Raw genomic sequence first — 19124 nt, forward strand, 5'->3', positions numbered from 1 at the left:
CTCAGTAATGTGTTGTATTGGATTTGACCCAAACATAACACTTTGTATTCAGGACAAAAAGTGAATTGCTTTGCCACATTTTTTTGCAGTATTACTTTAGTGCCTTGTTTTTAACAGGATGCATGTTTTGGAATCATTTTTTTCTGTAAAAACTCCTTTCACCATTGGCCTCATGGAGAAATCCCTGAGCAGTTTCCTTCCACTCCAGCAACCGAGTTAGGAAGAACGCCTTTATCTTGTAGTGACTGGGTGAATTGATACACCACCCAAAGTGTATTTAATAACTTCCCCATGCTCAAAGGGATATTCAATGTCTTTTTTTCATTTTTACCCATCTACCAATTCTTTGCGAGGCACTGGAAAACGTCCCTAGTTTTTGTGGTTGAATCTGTTTGAAATTCACTGCTCGACTGAGGAACCTTACAGATAATTGTATGTGTGGGGTACAGAGATGAGGTAGTCATTGAAAAATGTTAAACACTATGATTGCACACAAAGTGAGTCCATGCAACTTATTGTGTGTCTTGTTGAGCAAATTTTTACTCCTGAAATTATTTAGGCTTTCCATAAAAAAGGGTTTGAATACTTATCGACGTAAGACATTTCAGCTTTTCATTTGTAATTACACTTTCACATTATCCCTTACTTCTATTGTGTAGGCCAGTGACACAATCTAAACTTAATCCATTTGAAACTGTCTGTAACACAACACCATTTTGAAAAAGTCAAGGGGTGTGAATACTTTCTGAAGGCACTGTATATCTACACATCTTTTTAAACCCCTGTAATAGCTGTGTGTGTGAAATATGGTAATCCAAAAAGATAGCCACCCCACTATAAGGAAATCTATGGCTAAGCTTCCAACATTCTCATGTCAACGGCGCAATATGAATAATAATAATAATAATATATTTATTTTATGTAGCACTTTTATACAGAATATGGTTGATTTTTAAACAATAGTTGTCGCTGGTGCTTTCAAAGTTGGTTATATTATGTATCATTTTCCATGACCTTTTCAGAACCACTGGTCAAACTAAGTTTAAAATGTATCAGAGTTTCCTTTAATAAGCAATTTATACAGGTCATCCTGATATGTACCTTAGAGGTCAAAGGTCAAAGTTTGGTTGATCTGAACATTCCAAAACTGTGTCTGATGGATAGCTGTGAATCTAAACTTTCCAATGATAAATGATGAAAGGGTATACCGTACATGAGCAATAACTTGTTGAATACCATATGGGAAACTTAATGGGATGGAGGGATGAAAGAAAGAGTGATAAAAGCTGCCATTGCTGCACTGTTATCACACATTTTCCAACTCTAGGGACGTAGACCTTCAAAAAAATATCCTCTTTACCCCCGGCGAGCCTGACAGACCCCCCTTGCTCATGCACTATTATGACAGTATAAAAGGTCAGCCATTTTGGTGTGGGAGTATGTCAACCTGTCACGCCCTGGCCATAGAGAGGCTTTTTATTATCTATTTTGGTGAGGCCAGGGTGTGACTAGGGTGGGTGTTCTATGTTATTTTTTCTATGTTTTTGTATTTCTTTGTTTTTGGCCGGTTATGGTTCTCAATCAGGGACAGCTGTCTGTCGTTGTCTCTGATTGAGAACCATACTTAGGTAGCTCTTGCCCACATGATTTTTAAGGGTAGTTGTTTTCTGTGTCTGTGTTTTCACCATACAGAACTGTTTCGATTTTCATTTAGTTGTTTCACTTGGTTATTTTGTATTTTGTGTTCAGTGATATTAAATTAACATGGACACTTACCACGCTGCGTTTTGGTCCGATCTTTCCTGTTCATCAGATGAAGAAGTTCGTTACACAACCATGGTCAGACAGTGATGTCTTACGATATTGTGTAAAACAATACATTTGAAGATTATCTACACATTATGTTTGTTAGTTAGCTAGCCAGTCAGTTTTAGAGTAATGATTACATACTTAAAAATATATATATAAAAAAAAAAAATATATGCCAACATTCCATATAAACAATCCAGTCAACTCACAGCCATACAGTGGCTGGAATCAGTTGATGATAGGACTTAGACAAGTTGTACATGCAACAACTACTGATATTGTGTCATGTTATTACACTCACAGAAAACAAATATTTAGACACTTATGGTCTGTTTACATATATGTTAGAGGCTATTTTATACAGAAAGTGTGTATAAAACCTGCATAAACTGTATTATAATTATATAACAATATTTGGGGCTGACAATATTTATATTAAACAATGTCAGATATATCAAATGCCTTACTTTTATTTTCCTGTAGAAGCAGGAAATGCATTCCAAACCATTTTCTTGGTTTGGCATGGGTCCTCTAATCCTACAAAAGTTATACAGCTGTACCATTGAGAGCATCTTGACTGGCTGCTTGGTATGGAAATAGTACCGCCCTCAATCGCATGGCGCTACAGAGGGTGGTGCTGACAGCCCAGTACATCACCGTGGCCAACCTCCCTGCCATCCAGGACCTCTATATCAGGAGGTGTGAAATAAAGCCCTGGAAAATCCAACCACACAAGCCATAGAATGTTGTCTCTGCTTCCGCATGGCAAGCGTTACCGGTGCATCATGTCTGACACTAACAGGCTCCTGAACAGCTTCTATCATTGTGCCATAAGACTGCAAAATAGCTAACGAGCTAACAAAATGGCTACACGGACTGTCTGTGTTAACCCTTGTATTTGATTCTTATTTTTGCACTGTCTCTATGTAATCACAGGGCCCAACACACTCCGTACACTGACACTCCAACACACACTATAATTTGCTCACGCACACAACATGCACATACATTTATAATGACTCTACACACACACACACACCGACTCACATGCTGCTACTCTGTTTATCATATATCCCGATGCCTAGTCACCTTATCCTTATAAGGCGACTAGGCATCAGGCTCCCGAGTGGTGCAGTGGTCTAAGGTACTGAATCTCAGTGCTAAAGGCGTCATTACAGAACCTGGTTTGATTCCAGCCTGTATCACAACTGGCCGTCATCGGGAGTCCCATAGGGCGGCGCACAATTGGCCCAGCATCGTCCAGGTTATGGGGAGGGTTTGGCCGGGGTAGGTCGTCATTGTAAAATAAGAATTTGTTCTTAACTGACTTGCCTAGTTAAATAAAGGTTCAATATAATATATCGACATAAAAATATATACATATCTACCTCTATTGATCCAGGATCCCTGCACATTGTAAATATGGTGCTGGAACTGACCATGTATGTAGTATGCTTACTTACTTTATTGTGCTCTTCTTATTTCTTATTTGTATATCTCCTGTGTTTTTGTTCTACCTTGTTATTTTTAGTACTACATTGTTATTGATCACTGCATTGTTGGGTTTAGAGCTTCCAAGAAAGGCATTTCACTGTACTTGTAGATGTGACATTAAAACCTTTGATTGTGACACTATCATGGATGTAGTCATTGGGTGATTCTGACTTTATTTGTTTATGACATCACCTGGAAACCCTGTAAATAGAAGGCTCTGCTGTGAATGGTTACATTATGTAATAATCATAATGCAACACAGTCTATTACCAACGAAGGAATTGCAACAGTGATGTAACAATAACATGTGTAGGCCTGGTAATGATTCCATTGATACATGCACTGCAACCGTTCTATTGTTAAGCGTAACAATGTAACAACGCAACAATACACTGTAACAATAGGGGAGATAATGTGTGATGTGGTTAGATGACAGCTGATTGCCAGTGAGAGCCACTGGCGCCTCTAGCGTCGCATCAAGGCCTGTATCAAAGATTTTAATCTAAACAGTGCTGTAATCCCTTACTTTGATCACGTGAGGACTCTATTTGGCCAAATGGGAAAGCGAGTCTCTCGTAGCCTGCCGGCCGCCATTACATTGCTATGCGTGGTGGGCTGCTGTTCGCGTAAGCACTCAGTAGTACACACTCACATACACACAGAGTGAGAGCCACACATATTCCTACATACACACACACACGCTCACTTACGAATGTTACAGCAAAAACACTGATTGAGACATAAACAATGCCTGGAAAGGGACTCGCTGCTTCTGAATTACTTGATGAGAAACACCGCATATCATCGACGGTTTAATGTATGATTTTCACATCATAAATGTTGCTTTAAGATGGAACACGTAATTTTTCACGTTTTTTTAGAGGGAGATAAGGAGACTAGACTCATCTGACCAGTGTGCAGCATTTATTTGACAATCATAACGTCAGACAGGGATTGTCACCATTACTGGATTGTCAACGTTTTCTTGGATACATTACTGCAGCTATTGTTATTTCAAGCTAAATAAATATTTCGAGGTCTAATTATTAGGAAACTGGCAGGACATTTCGTAATGATATAAAACAGAAAGGAAGGATGGATAAAAAAATTAAAAAAACAACCTCGGTCTACTGCTGCCGTTTTCCTTCTGGTGGATTGAGTATACTTTTCGTTTGAAGAAATAAGAAAAGGTTCAACATTGACATATTGAATTGACTTTTTGTTTGCGAGATCATCGACTCCTGCTGTCCACCTTGGGTTACCCGACCAAAGAGCAATATTTTATTTTGCAGTCTGATGTTATTTGCAAAGTGAAACAAGGATTAAACATTCCAGTCACAGTTGCCTGTTGTGTGTGGCAGGCTACATTGTGAGGGGGACGGTGGTGGTAAGAAAGAAAGCTATTAATAGCTCATGCAATTCTAGAAAACTATCACAACTGGTGCATTAGCTTGTGCGGCTGGGAATCGAATTTAGATTTCTTGCATGCAATTCGCAGCTGACTGGTCTCCAACACCTAAACGGTCGATTTCGTGTTCAATTAGGGGATAATAAACGCGTAATAAACTACAGTGTTTTTCTAGAAGTTCTCGGACTAAAGCACTCGTTTTGATGAGGTTTTACGCGCTGGAAGAAAATAATAGATCGACTTCACATGGATTACACTATTATACATATATGTACATTTTTTAAAATTAATTATTAAAGTAGGGCTACCATCAGAAAGACTGGAATGGAAACGGATTGACATTTATCTCCATGGATTAAGACACGGATACATTTTAGCCTAGCCTACCTGCTTTCTGCGTTTGACAATGATCAGGTTTGGATCGCCTGAGCTGGACTGTAACAATGTTCTGATCTGCGAACCCACTTGGATGTACGAAAAGAAACCATTAGTTTGGTATACAGTCAACGCGGGTTATTGATACATTTGGAATTCTTTCTTTGTTGACAAAATAATTGGGCTACTTGAGGTTAGCTGTTGATCTGTTAGACAATTTCCCGTGTTTTGGCGGTGGCGTGGCAGACTTGTGAGGGAACCGACTTGTCACCACTGCTCGGTTTTGATACCGATCAAGGATTTCGAAATGCCCTGCACTGACGACCCGATCGGCGGACGATTATGACTACAGCAGCGAATTGGGTGGCTAACGGGGCAAGCCTTGAAGACTGCCACTCCAACCTCTTCTCTCTGGTACAGTAAAACAAATAATGGGTGCACATAAAGACATGAGCGAGGCGTGAGCGACAAGTCATAAGACCGTAGTAGGCAAGCTTTAGATCTGCACTCGCAGTACAAAGGTGAACCAATTGTCGGGGCCGTTATTAACCAATCATTAACGCGAGCCACTGGTCTAGGAAAACTACTGTATTTTTTTATTACTAGACGTATTGTGATACTATATTATACTTCACGGGATTTAACACTAGGCCTACATTGTTTTGTAGCTTGTTCAAATATATACAGCCTCATAAAAAATAGTAGCCTAATATTGCCAGTTTATTGTTCATGTCACACTTTAATTTCTAGGCCTATAATTTATTTTAAATTCACCAAATTATGTCACTATTGCTTTTTCTTAGCCGACAGCATGGTAGCCTAGTGATGTGACATTGTGTAGACAGATTGAACTAGCAGACATACTTAAAAATCAAGACAGACAAAACAATGAAGAATAGCTAGGCCTATTAAGACTTACACTAAAACCTGGAACACTTTCTCCGAACTGCTCACGTGGAAAAAGCATTTCCACTGTAGCCTCTCAAGTATTTTTTGAGTTGGTGGAAAAATGTGAGGCATTTCCTGATTTTCTGCAAATCATTTTGTAATAGTAGCAATGCAAAGGCTACCATAGGCCTAGGCTACTGCCCAAACAGAGCACTCAAGGGCAGCAGGTTATGACACTGAAGGGTACGCGAAACAATTATTATACCTGGATTGATATGAAATAAGAGGTATCCAAAAGCTATTTATTCAACCCTTTACCCCTCTGCTCAAAGTGCAGGTGAAGTAATGTGTTCTGTCCTAGAAAGGAAACATGAGCTGCTTGCCAGTAGCATGTCTCAAGTTAACAACAGGATTTCCACTTTCAAAGTCCTTATTGGAAGATTATATGCAACCTTTGCTCAGATTATCAAACAGACCTTTCATTTGACATGCATTAGCGGAATTCTCAAGTTTCTGTTATGGCCTTGATTCAATCCCAACTCTCCATGTCCCAAACGTTTCTCAACTTCACTGAGTTTGACCCTGCACTCACAGAGTTAACTGCATTGTACTACTACTACATGCACTGAAGTGGAAAGGCATGTGGATTGAGTTTGGGCATGGGGTCAGGAGCCACAACAACAATAGGGGTCCTGAGGGCATTTTAGGTTATGATGCTGGTAGTCATGTTCATCTCTAGTAGCATTGTGCCTCCGACACTACACTAGTTACAGTCACGCTCTCAGTGTGGTTTGTGAGGGTTCGCGGTAGCAGGCGAACCTTTCCACCAATGTGGCCAGCGAGTGTGCGAGGAGATGAGGAAAACCTTTGCAGGAGATTTATCCAATACCGTGCAAATTCAGGGACGCCCTCTTGATTGATTTAGTGCTCTCTGTTGGTATACATTCATTTAATCAGATCAAATTTAAGTGCGTTTAAGTGCAGTCACCAGAGCTCCCCTGTCAGGTTCTCTCTTTCTGCGGGCCTGTGGAAACAGCGTAAAACAGTGATTGTTTTTTTTGTCAACTTTCTATGCCCAGTGTTTTCCCTCCAAAAGACTCCCCCTGCATTTTTATGCTATGCTGTGCAGAGGGCTGGCAAGGCTCCATGCTCTCTCTGTCTGTGTGAACAGAAAGGTGAGAGGGAAGAGGAAAGTCTGCTTGTTGTTCTGAATATTTATAAGTGGTTAGAGGCACAGCAGTTAGTTACTGTGGTGGCTGTCAGGAAGTCAAAGTCAGATGAGCACTAATGACAAACCAGTGTCTTGTCAAGGAGGGAGAGATATGGGGAGATCGCTCACTGCAGTGTGCTGAGGTCAAACAGAAAAGCCTGAATTTAGAGTCATGTTTCATGCGCTATTGCTTTTGTATTACTGCTAATACTTCTATAATGACTATTGTGTACCATATTTGTCATTGTGTTTACATGGTGACAGTTCCTGTACGTATATTATATTTAAATATGTTCACACCTCGGTCTCAGGGTCATGTATGTGCAGCATAGTTTATGTAAAGTTGGTGCTTTACCAGTGAAAGTAATTTTCTGACAGCCTGTTGAACACCATGCCACTGTGCAGTAACCTTGTCTGAATGATTTACTACGTGTTATTATTATTATTATTATTATTATTGACCATGTCAATAGACCACCTGAAAGGTTTAGCATTACGCAGCCTATATTCATTAGAAACAGATTACTGTCAGCCTATGTCAACTGCATTGTGAGAGAAAGGCTGTTAAAAATGTCAAATACTTTCATCTCAGTATCATCATGACTGGTAGGACCAAAACAAATCATAGAAAAAGAATGACCAGGAACCTAAGAAAGAGGGGTATGAAGAAAGAACTTAAGCAGTCTTGTTTGAGGCAGAAGAATCTGTCTTTCTTTCTAGTGCTGGATAAAAGCAGTTAGAGAGTGAACGAACGGAGCAGGGGAATCTGTTTTCGTTTGAGGGAAGTATTATGTGTGATGTGTATTTCCTGAGCGCTAGCCTCGGCCCATTTGAGAGAAAGAGAAAGTGAGAGAGAGAGAGAGAGAGAGAGAAAGAGGGAGAGAGATCATGGCTGTCCCTCTATAGCTTGGGCAGGTTCTTTATACTGACTCATGCTTGAGTCACTGCTAAAATATGAAACACAAGGAGCGCACAGCCCATGACGCAGGGAGCATCAGCATGTGCACAAACACACAAGCTAACACACACACACCGGGGGAAGCAAACACACACACATGCTTGCAAAAACACACTAACGTATCAGAATATGCTCATAAACATATTTACACACACACACACACACACACACACACACACACACACACACACACACACACACACACACACACACAGGGACATGTACCCTTGTACAAACATAGGTTGGATTTTCTTGCTTTAATTAATGGCGTCCTCCTGTCCCCCAGACAGGGCTGCTCGGAGTGAAACACTGGTAATTAAGTGTCGTTCAAGTGGAGGTATAATGTGATCAGCTAAGAGGTGCTTATTAGACAAACTGTATTCCAATAGAGGTCCATGCATGTATAATGATAACCAACTGTGTAAGATGGAGAGCGAGGGGAATAAGATAAGAGATGAGCTGGTTAATACAATTGAACAGGATGACCCACTGTATTTAGGTTACTTAGTGGCCCTGCTCATAAGGAGCTATAATAATGGCCAGTATTCAAATGTTAGAGGATTACTACTATGTGCTCAACCGGGACTTTGTTCTTTAAGTACTAAAAGAGCATCAAGCCAGGAATTCTGGGATGATAACTCTTAGAAAAAAGGGTTCCAAAAGAGTTATTCGGCTGTCCCCATAGGAGAACCCTTTTGGGTTTCATGTAGAACTCTCTGTGAAAAGGGTTCACACATGGAACCCAAAAGGGTTCTACCTGGAACTAAAAAGGTTCTACCTGGAACCAAAAATGTTTTTTCAAAGGGTTCTCCTATTGGGACAGCCGAAGAACCATTTTAGGTTTTAGATAGCACCTTTTTTTCTAAGAGTGTAGATCTCTAGTCCAATGCCCTGTGGTCTTTCTCCATCTGGCCAGCTATAGCTCTCCGTCTATCAGTGCTCTAGTAGCCAAACCAAGACCAACTCCAGCCTTCCTTGGCTGGTCTTCTTGCTATAGTGTAGTGACAGTTTGCCCTGGCCTCACTTGGAAAGGCTGTGTGTAGAGTTAGCTAATCTCCCTCTGTCACTGCATGGGGATCCCTGTCATCACAACAGGGCTCTACTCAGTGGGGGCTTGTCCCCCCATATCATCCTTCCAGGATAACATCCTTAGCTCAACACAGACCCACTTTACCCCCACTCCTCTGTCCCACACACACACACACACACACACACACACACACACACACACACACACACACACACACACGCACACACACGCACACAACCGGCCCAATAGATTACTCCACTACAAATCAATCTATTAACGGCCTTCTCACATTTCACAGGGGTGGGCATGATGATTGAGGGAGGGGAAGGCAGAGAAAGAGGCCTCTCTTTGCTACCAATCCCTTGATATAAATCCTGGGTGGTGGGCCATAGATCTTGTCTGAGCGGGACCTGTCTCAGCCCTGCCAGAGAGTTGAAGTATGACTGAAAAAGAGGGGAGAGGTAGCCAACTTGGTCCTGTGTGGGACAGGGTGTGGGACAGGGATGGGGATAGGGATGGGGAAAGGGAGTGGGACAGGGATGGGGACAGGGATGGTAACGGCATGAATGGGGTAGGCGGGAGATCTTTTGGAGAACAGTGGCTTGATTTTGAAATATGTCAGCCCTGCAGTGCCAGCTGTGTGCTATTCTTAGCCCTCTGGTGTTCCTGCATACAGGGCGACAGAAGGGAGAGTGGGAAAGGGGACTTGGCAGGAATGAGCAGTAGTGAGGCTGATGCTGTGGCTGCTACTGAGGGGATGTCTAACATTGTGATGCTCCTCAGCCAGGACTGCCCTCTTTATCTCCATCAAAGGGAAACAAACTGTTTGAGTGACACTTAGTTTTTCCCCTCACACTATTTCATATGGCTCGATAGAGTTTCACCACACTGTTTTCCCACCATAGTGCTGGCTTTTGGAAATCTGTTATCATGATTTCCATGATGCGATTTCTCATATGTGAACTTGATACTGTGTTTTAAAAGCTTGATTGTTTGGATATCAACACGCTGTGACTGTGAGAGGATTAGGTGTCATCCAGAGATGCTGTAAGGATGTTTTACACATGTTGTGGTCTTTGTTACTGCAGCACTGAGAAGCCTTTTGTAATTACCATAATTGACCCAGCAATCTTGATAGAGAGAGCATTTCCATTTAAAGGAGCTATCTCTCTCGGCTTGTAACTTGGCTAATATTATTTGTGCTTCTGACAGTTTAGCCAATATATGGTACTTGGCTGCGATTCAATAACAGTTATACTCCAGTTAAAGGCTGTTTAAAGCCACAGAAGAGTGTCCGGGATAAGAGTAGCTAGGTGAAATACTTTTTGTTGTGCGGTTGTGAAGTCTAATAACGATGTGGTCATGTCTTATTGAGAAATGGTCCCCAATGAATCAGCGGTGCACTCTCGAGGAAACGAACATGCTAGGTCCAGATCGTTGATTTGAAAACCATCGCAGCGCATTGATTTGTGCCGCGCTGCTGCCACAAGTGTGCTCTCATCTTAAATTAGCAGACATCCGGCCTTTTCACATGGTAATGAACATTTGCACACTCAATCTCAGCCCTGGCACACACGGTGAATGGGATTTCCAATATAATGTGGAGACACGTTGGAGTCAATATAGTCAATATAGTCGATGCCTTGTCATGCAGTGCGTATTGAGCCTCAGCGATGATACAAAAAAATGTGCTATCTAGAACCTAAAGGGTTAGATGTTCCCTTATGAACAAGAGAAACTATGTATATGTAAGGGAAGCAGCCCCGAGTGAATTGTACTGGAGTACTTGAAGGTCATGCTAGGCTGTGTTAAGATGTTGCGAGAGAGAGGAAGTCAATGCACTCAGTCAGTGCAGTCACTTCTCTGATTCTTCTCTTGAAGGGCTCTGATTCTTCTTTTGAAGGGCTCTGATTCTTCTCTTGAAGGGCTCTGATTCCATGCTGCCACTCCCACTTGGTAAACAAACAGCAGATTACAGGCAGAAGAGAAGTGAGCTGCAGGTCTAAACCTGTTCAGGTGACAGTGCATGGTTCTGTAATGCCAGCCCTGCAGACAGAGAGAGGTGGGCTATTGATGTCTGTTTCTGTTTGTTTACTTAGTGTAATGAAGCAAGTCATGTTAGGTTCATGAACATAGGACTTGCTATTTTTTTCTGTAGGCATTCAATTTGCATTCACTTTTAATTACATAGGCGACATCCAATTATTTATATCATATTTCAGACTTTCATTTACATCTGTCCAATTTAAATGTTGAACACATCTCTGCTGCCTCCTTGCAGTGCTCAATGAAGTCAGTACATCTGGATAATGTCAAATTGTTCATAACAAAAGCGCAGTCATAACCTTCAGAGTTACCTTATATACTGAAAAAATATAAACGCAACATGTAAAGTGTTGGTCCAATGTTTCATGAACTGATAGAAAATATCCCTGAATTTTTCCCTACACACAAAAAACGCATTTCTCTCAGAATGTGTGCCCAAATTTGTTTACATCCCTGTTAGTGAACATTTCTCCTGACAGGTGTGGCATATCAAGAAGCTGATTAAACTGCATGATCATTACACAGGTGCACCTTGTGCTGGGGACAATAAAAGGCCACTCTAAAATGTGCAGTTTTGTCACACAACACAATGCCACAGATGTCTTGAGTTTTGAGTGAGCGTGCAACTGCAGGAATGTATGTCCAATATGTCCAACCGGCCTCACATCCGCAGACCACGTGTAACTACGCCAGCCCAGGACCTCCACATCCGGCTTCTTCACCTATGGGATTGTCTGAGATCAGCCACCCGGACAGCTGATGAAACTGAGGAGTATTTCTGTCTGTAATAAAGCCCTTTTGTGCTAAAAAAAAAAATTCTGATTGGCTGGGCCTGGCTCCCCAGTGGGTTGGCCTGGCTCCCAATTGGGTGGACATGTGCCCTCCGAAGCCCACCCATGGCTGTGCCCCTGCCCTATGATGTGAAATAAATAGATTAGGGCCTAATGAATTTATTACAGTTGAGTGATTTCCTTATATGAATTGTAACTCAGAAAAATCGTTGAAATTGTTGTATGTTGCGTTTTACTGAAAATGTATATTTTTGTTCAGTATAGTTGGATATTAATGTGTTGCTTCTGTTAAGTCAGGGGCTTTCCTGACATTTATATTGTGCTGGATATAGTCATTATTATTATTATTCCAATCAGAGACAGTGAATTCCAGGTGCATGGTAGCTAATGGAGGTGTTACCGGAGAGAGAGAAGGAGGGGAGGGCAAGAGATGGAGAATTACATCCCTTTGTAATTTACAGTCAACAGAACAGACCCCTAAACTGTTTGAAATGTTATCTTTCTGCAGTAACCCTGGAGACAGAATCTTGAAAATTGAATAAGTTGCCGAAGTCTTACAGATGGTGTATGTTGCCTAGCAACTGTTTTTACTTCCCTTTTTCTTCCTGGTGTATTTCTTCTGGCCTGTCACAGTTAATTAAGTTGCGCTGGAGACACACTTCTGGTAAATGTATTTGCTCATTAATAATTCACGTTAAGCAGGGCCACTGTTTTAGGTAGGTTCTCCGTTTAAGATTGAACCCAACAGTATGGCCCCATGTCTTTGTTTGTCAGCATTTGTTTGCCACACCAAACACTGGCTATGTGTGGCCTCTCTCCCCCTTCTTCATTGGTCTTCCTCCTTGTCATGTCCCGCCCCCCTCCCCTTGCATCAGGTGAGAAGTCAGAGGTTGATTGCAGCTCTCCGCAGTGTGAGCCACCGCTGATTGGCAGGTCCATCCGTCACTCTGCCCCCGGGGACGGGTGTAGCTCTAATTAGGTCGCTTGGCTTGCTTGCCTCCTAGGGCCAGATCCTACAACAGAAACACGATCAAATGACGCCCCTTCCTTTGTAGGGCCTTGTAGAGGTGCCGGCAGAGGGCAGAATAAAAGCACCTGTTTAGTGCCGAGAGCCTTAGAGGCCATTTTCTGCACCTGTTTCGTGCTTTTGTGTTCCTGTCTTGTCTCCCCTGCTATGCTCATATCTGCAGAGCTCCTTGTGCACCGTAAAATGCAAAAGGGAAAAAAGCAGGCGGTAATATGGGTTAATTTGAATTCAATGGGCTAATTGAAAAAGGGGAATCTAGCCTGTTCTGATTTCTCATAGTCAATCAGACTGGTCCTTATAGGCTCTCAGGACTTCCAGTGTCTGCCACCCTCCCTGCCCATGCGGAAAATAGATTATTTCTGGTTTTCAAAATAGTTACATTTTTCAACACAGACTACAGGGTAAAGGTAATTTCAGTTTGCAAATCAAATAATTTCAGGAGTTGAGCAAAAATGTTCTGAAAATAATAAAAATATTTTCCAATTCATATGAAATCTATTTATGACTTGAAATTCAGATTGTTTTCTAAATTTGAGCTAAATGGATTTGACTCTGTTGAGTCCTTTTGGATGATATGTGAGTGTCGTGTCTACAGTATTGTAGACCTACCAAAACAGCTTGTCAGTTAAACAAACCCCACATATTGGCAACATGGCAAGTGTCTTCAGATATTTGACAGGCGGAAAATGTCACCCTGACAGAAAGTGTTTCACAGAAGCTGTGATCGGTAAAAGCTGCTGATATATAAGCTGTCTCTCTACTGCCTAAAGTGCTCTCCTCTGTCCAACTCTATCGCTCTTACGTTGCTACAAGGATCATAGAGTGGTATCTGTGTTACACTCTCTCATCATTCAGATGGTGCGGCTTTGATACCAGGTCCTCATCTCCCGACTGGTGAGGAGACGCTCCTGTTCAAGACACCCACATTCTTAAAATACTAAATGGCCTTAAATAGTGAGGAAGTCACTTTTTTAGAAACTCAAGCTGTTTGCTAAACTGAACTTAACATTCAGACGGAAAAGATAGCATTGTGTGTTCATAATACGTCAAGAGTGTATGGTGAAGTCCTCTGGGTTCCTGTAGAACTCCAGACAACTCTGTGCTATATTTTTTGGTTGTCGCTGCTTACAAAAGGCTGCTTTTTATGATTGGCTACCTGTGGGTTTGTGTAACGAAACAATAGAGTGCCCTAACAGTGTTGTTTGTCATGGAAGGGGAAGGAAGGAAGTGTTCCCCACCAACTATACAGTCGTGCCTCTGCGTGTGTTGTCTTGCATGACCTTGTGTTCAATGCACACCTTTCTGTTCCAGACTGTTGCAGTGCATTGTGTGCACGAGCTCACGCGTCTTTCAGCGTGGAGGTAAAATGGCCTTTGCGGCATGGAGGTAAATTCCCTACGTCTCGTGGAGGTTTTCCGCAACGCTCCAAGTTGCTAGCCCTTTCCTGCACTCAAATGACCTAGTGACCTCATGGGTGGAATGTTATTCATATTTTTCATAATTTCATAATTAATAAACATACTTTCTTTTAAACTGCCGAATTACGGTTTTTCTATGTCAAACGGTTTTGTTATATATCAGTCTTCTGTGATGTATATAAAGTGTAATATTGGGATGCAATCTCAAAATGTAATACATTTCAACTCTATATCTGACATGGTACAGGCGTCTGCTTTTTTTTAAGCCCATAACCATGTGTGTGAGGTGTATACTGTGGTTTCAAAGTAGATTTGTTTAAGACTACCAAGAAACACTCTGTGTGACCCTGATTTAGCCCACTGCAGTAGAAGGTTAAGGCAGGACAATAAGCTGAATGTTTTCTCGCGTCACGAGCACTCTTGTGGCTTCACCTTTCTGTCGGTCGCTGACCTCAAAGGTGAAGCTTGAGTCAAGTGTGCTTTCCTGTCTGTGTGGAAACCTTTTAACCTGTGTTATGGGGCTTTACCTGTTATTATGTGTCTCCTGTTCAGAGTCTATAGGTTTCCATTAGGTTGTGTACACTATGTTTACTGTATACAGCATACTCACTATCAACATACTGAGATGTGCTGGTTTGCTGAGGCGTAATACAGTGAACCCAAACCAGTAGATGTAACATCTACATTACTACATTATATAAGTGTGCTTGTACTGTATGTGCCTGACTGGACACTACTTGCAGTTCCAGCTATGTGTGTGTGTGCCAAAGGTTCACCAGAGGAGAAGCTTTGACTCCCACATGTGTTTGATTACAACCAGATGCTTAGTGTTTTCTGTATGACCTCTGGGGAAGGATCTTCTATTGGTTGATACCTGAAACACAGATACTGTACTGTGTCATTCAGCTGTCTGTATACTCTCACAGATATGCACTGAAAGCTCACAGTTAGACTCTCTCTTCTTCTCCACCGACTAGGGAGAGATTGCACTTCTCACTTGTTGCTGTTATCAATCACAGGATGTATAGTACCATAGGCAGCACTGTCACACAGAGAGAGAGAGAAAAGCGAGAGAGACGAGAGAAGAGAAAAGCGAGGTAATGGAGGTTAGAGGAAGGTCCTCTCCGTGACTGTGTTCATTAAGAGATGAGAGAGCAGAGGGTCAGTAAACAAGGTGCATGAAACAGTTCTGTTTTTATTATCTTGTGGAAAAAATGGATTTGGAGGAAACTGGTTGCTTGCGCATGTTGTGAGTGATTTATGCTCCCTCGATTTATGAGGGATAAAGTGTCACCTAGCCCTCTCACTTCCGCTCCTTGGCTCCCAGGCTGCACAGCAACCTGCCCAGGGCCTGCACACACACACCTCATTATCACATCGCGCCTGTTATCATTGGACAAAATAATTCTCGCTGACTGTCAACCAGAAAATGTGCCTCTAAAATTGAGCGCCCTTAGTCTGCATCCCAGCTCTGGACTGTGTGCATGTGTGTGTGTGTGTGTGTGTGTGTATGTATTTGCATGTGTGTGTGTGTGAGGTACTGTGCCATTAGATTAGTATATAGCGGGAGTTCCTTCATGGTTCAATGGGGTCATCATGGGGGTTATTGATATGTGTTGCGTAGGGGGAGTCTAGTGCAGTCTCAGCCATAGTAAGACACTACGTGGCCTCCCAGTGATCCTGATTCAGGTTTAGAAGTGACCCCTGTCAGACTCTCTCTAAGGTTTTGACATTCACAGAGAGTGACTCGTCCTCGGGCCGATGTCGGATTTCTTCTCCTCTGCTTTGGTAGAAGCACATCCTTGACCTCCGGCGGGACTATTTTTAGGCCAGATTATCGACGTGTCAATGTTTATATCTCAGATTACACACACTCTGTCATTATGGACAAGTGGGTTTGTAATTACGAGCTACATTTTTTCACAGGGGCTGTCTGTGACACACTCGTATGCTATACTGTACAGACAGACAACCACACTTGCATGTACGCACGCACACACGCACGCACGCACTCACACACACAAACACTCACACAAACAAACAGTACACACACAGTACACACAGTACCCCTCTCGCTATCTCTCCGACCACATAAGCACATTGAGATAAATTTTTCCAGCCAGGTGCCCCATTTTCCTGCGTGTGTCTGTCCATTTGGTACGGTTCTTCCATCAAACTCCAATGGGACAGATATGATTCTTTTCTCCAAGTTGGTGAGGGGTGGCGTGGTGCCAGCCAGGACGGCGTGCCAAGCTAGGCCCTCACAGCTTGCTGAACACAGGAGAGAAGCCTAGCCCTGGCAGTGTGGCTCACAGAGCGATCTCCCTTATCCTGCCAAATCTGCTTCTGTGGGCATCGAACACAGCCTTTGTGAGATGTTCATTTTCAGCCTTGTTCTTCACAGACACCAACACTGGATCATAATTTGACGACTCTGTTATTGAGTTGCGTTCAAAAGCAAAATCAATGTCTCTTGTGGGGGACTTCAGGGTTTTCAGCCATAACTTCCCTAATATGGATCAATGGCCCCATTGTTTATTGTATTTAAATAAAACCCAAACCACAGAAGGGAAAAGACAGACTGTGCACATTGACAACAATATTCCACCCAAGCCAGACTGTTTTACCTTTCTGAGAAAATCTATCCTCGGTGTCATTGGTGTTTTCACATCTGATTCAAGATCCCTCTCCCTGGTGCAGTGAGGGTGCCTTTTTACTGCTCATCGATAGATTGAACAAACGTCCTATTTGACAAGGCTGTCTGCTGCCTCGCTCCCCCAGCCCTCTGATAGACAACATAAATGCGTTTTATTCCATCAAATGAAATTGAGAAGATGTCAGGTACTGGCTATGCTGCGGTGATTGACCCTGACACAATTTCTCCCCCCTTCTTCTCTCACTCTTTGTCTTTCTTTCTTTCTTTCTTTCTCTGTTGCTCTCTATTAATCACTCTCTCATTTTCTCTCTCTCTCACACCTGCTTATTCAGTGTCATACTATACAGTATATACATTTTTACAACAGCTCTGGTGAAATTAAAATATGAATAATGTGAATAGAATAATAGTAGTAGCAGGGGATTTATTCACATTTTTTTTTACAAGGCAGTAATCAGAACCCTTGTTAGCAGGAAGGCCATAGTACAATACTGTTTAGAGAGCATAGTCATTGAGGTGAACATGTTCAATTATAGCGGGACCAATCCTTGTGTATTATATCCTGGTTATGTCATATTGAGGCCACTCATCTCCTTCATTACAGTAATCCAATTACAATTCAACCAACTTCATTGATATTAATTCGTTTTTACGATAATACAAACATAATTACAGTATTCAGATACAATAATTCAAAGCTCTCTGACTCTATGTATTGCAGTTCAATTAAATTAACTTTATTGATACTAATTATGATGACACAAAATAATGACCGTATGCAGAAATAATAATAACACACTCTTTCTCTTTTTCTTCTCCAGGCGGAGCTGACGGGCATCAAATGGCGGTGCTACAGCTTCCGCGGCGGTGGCGAGTACGGACCGGTGATCTCAGCGCCGGCACAGGATGACCCGGTGCTGCGCAGCTTCATACGCTGTGTGCAGGCCAACCTGCTGTGTGTGTGGCGCCGCAAAGTCAAGCCTGACGCCAAGGAGCTGTGGATCTTCTGGTGGGGCGATGAGCCCAACCTCTCCGACGTCATCCATCACGAGCTGGAAGGTGAGCCCGCCACTGCTGATCGCTGTTGCGCAGTCATATGCTCATCTTCTCCCCCCTTCTTCTGACCTCCCTTGCTCTCCACTTTCTATCCCCCCCCCATCCCTCCAGTAGGCTACCACCACCCTCTGAGTTTGTTGCATGTGGACCTTGAGAGTGACAGTTGAATAGGCATTTTATTAAAAGTGCTCATGCTGTGCTGTGGGGTCAGTGACTTGGGGGAAAAGGGGCTTTATGTTTAGTGATGTGTAGCGTTGTGTGGTCCGTGTTTTACTGTCTTGTGTTGTGTGGCATTGTGCTGGCTCAGGAAAGTCTCTGTAATGAAGCACACAGTAAGACTCCCTACGTGCAATTTTTTTTGCTGTTGTTTAGATCCTGTATGTATGTGTGTGTGTGTGTGTGTGTGTGTGTGTGTGCGCGCATTACCGAGAGATATCTCACCTGAAAGAGTGCCACTGTCAGCACTATCTCCTCTATTTATAGAAACATTTGCAATATCTGGCTGCACGCTTGCAGCAGGGAACTAGCTTATTGACTAAGCCAGGGGAAGAGAAAGATAAGAGGGGGGACAAGAGGAGGAAGTGAAGGATTGGTTTATGGAAAGGTTTTGGTAGTAATGCAGAGAGCGGGAGAAGGGATGAGAGAGGAGGAATGAGTAAAGCAGAGAGAGAGGGAGAAGGGGATGAGAGAGGAGGAATGAGTAAAGCAGAGAGAGGGGGATGGGATGAGAGAAGAGGAATGAGTAAAGCAGAGAGAGGGAGAAGGGATGAGAGAGGAGGAATGAGTAAAGCAGAGAGAGGGAGAAGGGATGAGAGAGGAGGAATGAGTAAAGCAGAGAGAGGGAGAAGGGGATGAGAGAGGAGGAATGAGTAAAGCAGAGAGAGGGAGAAGGGATGAGAGAGGAGGAATGAGTAAAGCAGCGAGAGGGAGAAGGGATGAGAGAAGAGGAATGAGTAAA

At 42.6% G+C, this 19124-nt stretch overlaps 1 protein-coding gene across 5 annotated transcripts in view; it reads left to right on the forward strand.

The window, feature by feature from the left end:
• The first annotated feature begins 4014 nt into the window (after positions 1-4014).
• LOC112230985 (mediator of RNA polymerase II transcription subunit 13-like) overlaps positions 4015-19124 on the forward strand; it is a 118353-nt gene continuing 103243 nt past the window's right edge. For 4 of the 5 annotated variants that reach the window (XM_024397447.2, XM_042311614.1, XM_042311615.1 and 1 more), the window contains exons 1-2: positions 4016-5500; positions 17932-18169. In XM_024397447.2, coding sequence (XP_024253215.2) covers positions 5429-5500; positions 17932-18169 — 310 coding nt within the window. In that variant the 5' untranslated portion in view covers positions 4016-5428. Of the gene's footprint in view, positions 5501-17931; positions 18170-19124 lie in introns of all 5 variants that reach the window. The other variant, XM_042311617.1, reaches the window with a different exon arrangement.

The sequence above is a fragment of the Oncorhynchus tshawytscha genome, linkage group LG33 (genome assembly GCF_018296145.1).
Source record: "Oncorhynchus tshawytscha isolate Ot180627B linkage group LG33, Otsh_v2.0, whole genome shotgun sequence".
Taxonomy (NCBI): Eukaryota; Metazoa; Chordata; class Actinopteri; order Salmoniformes; family Salmonidae; genus Oncorhynchus; species Oncorhynchus tshawytscha.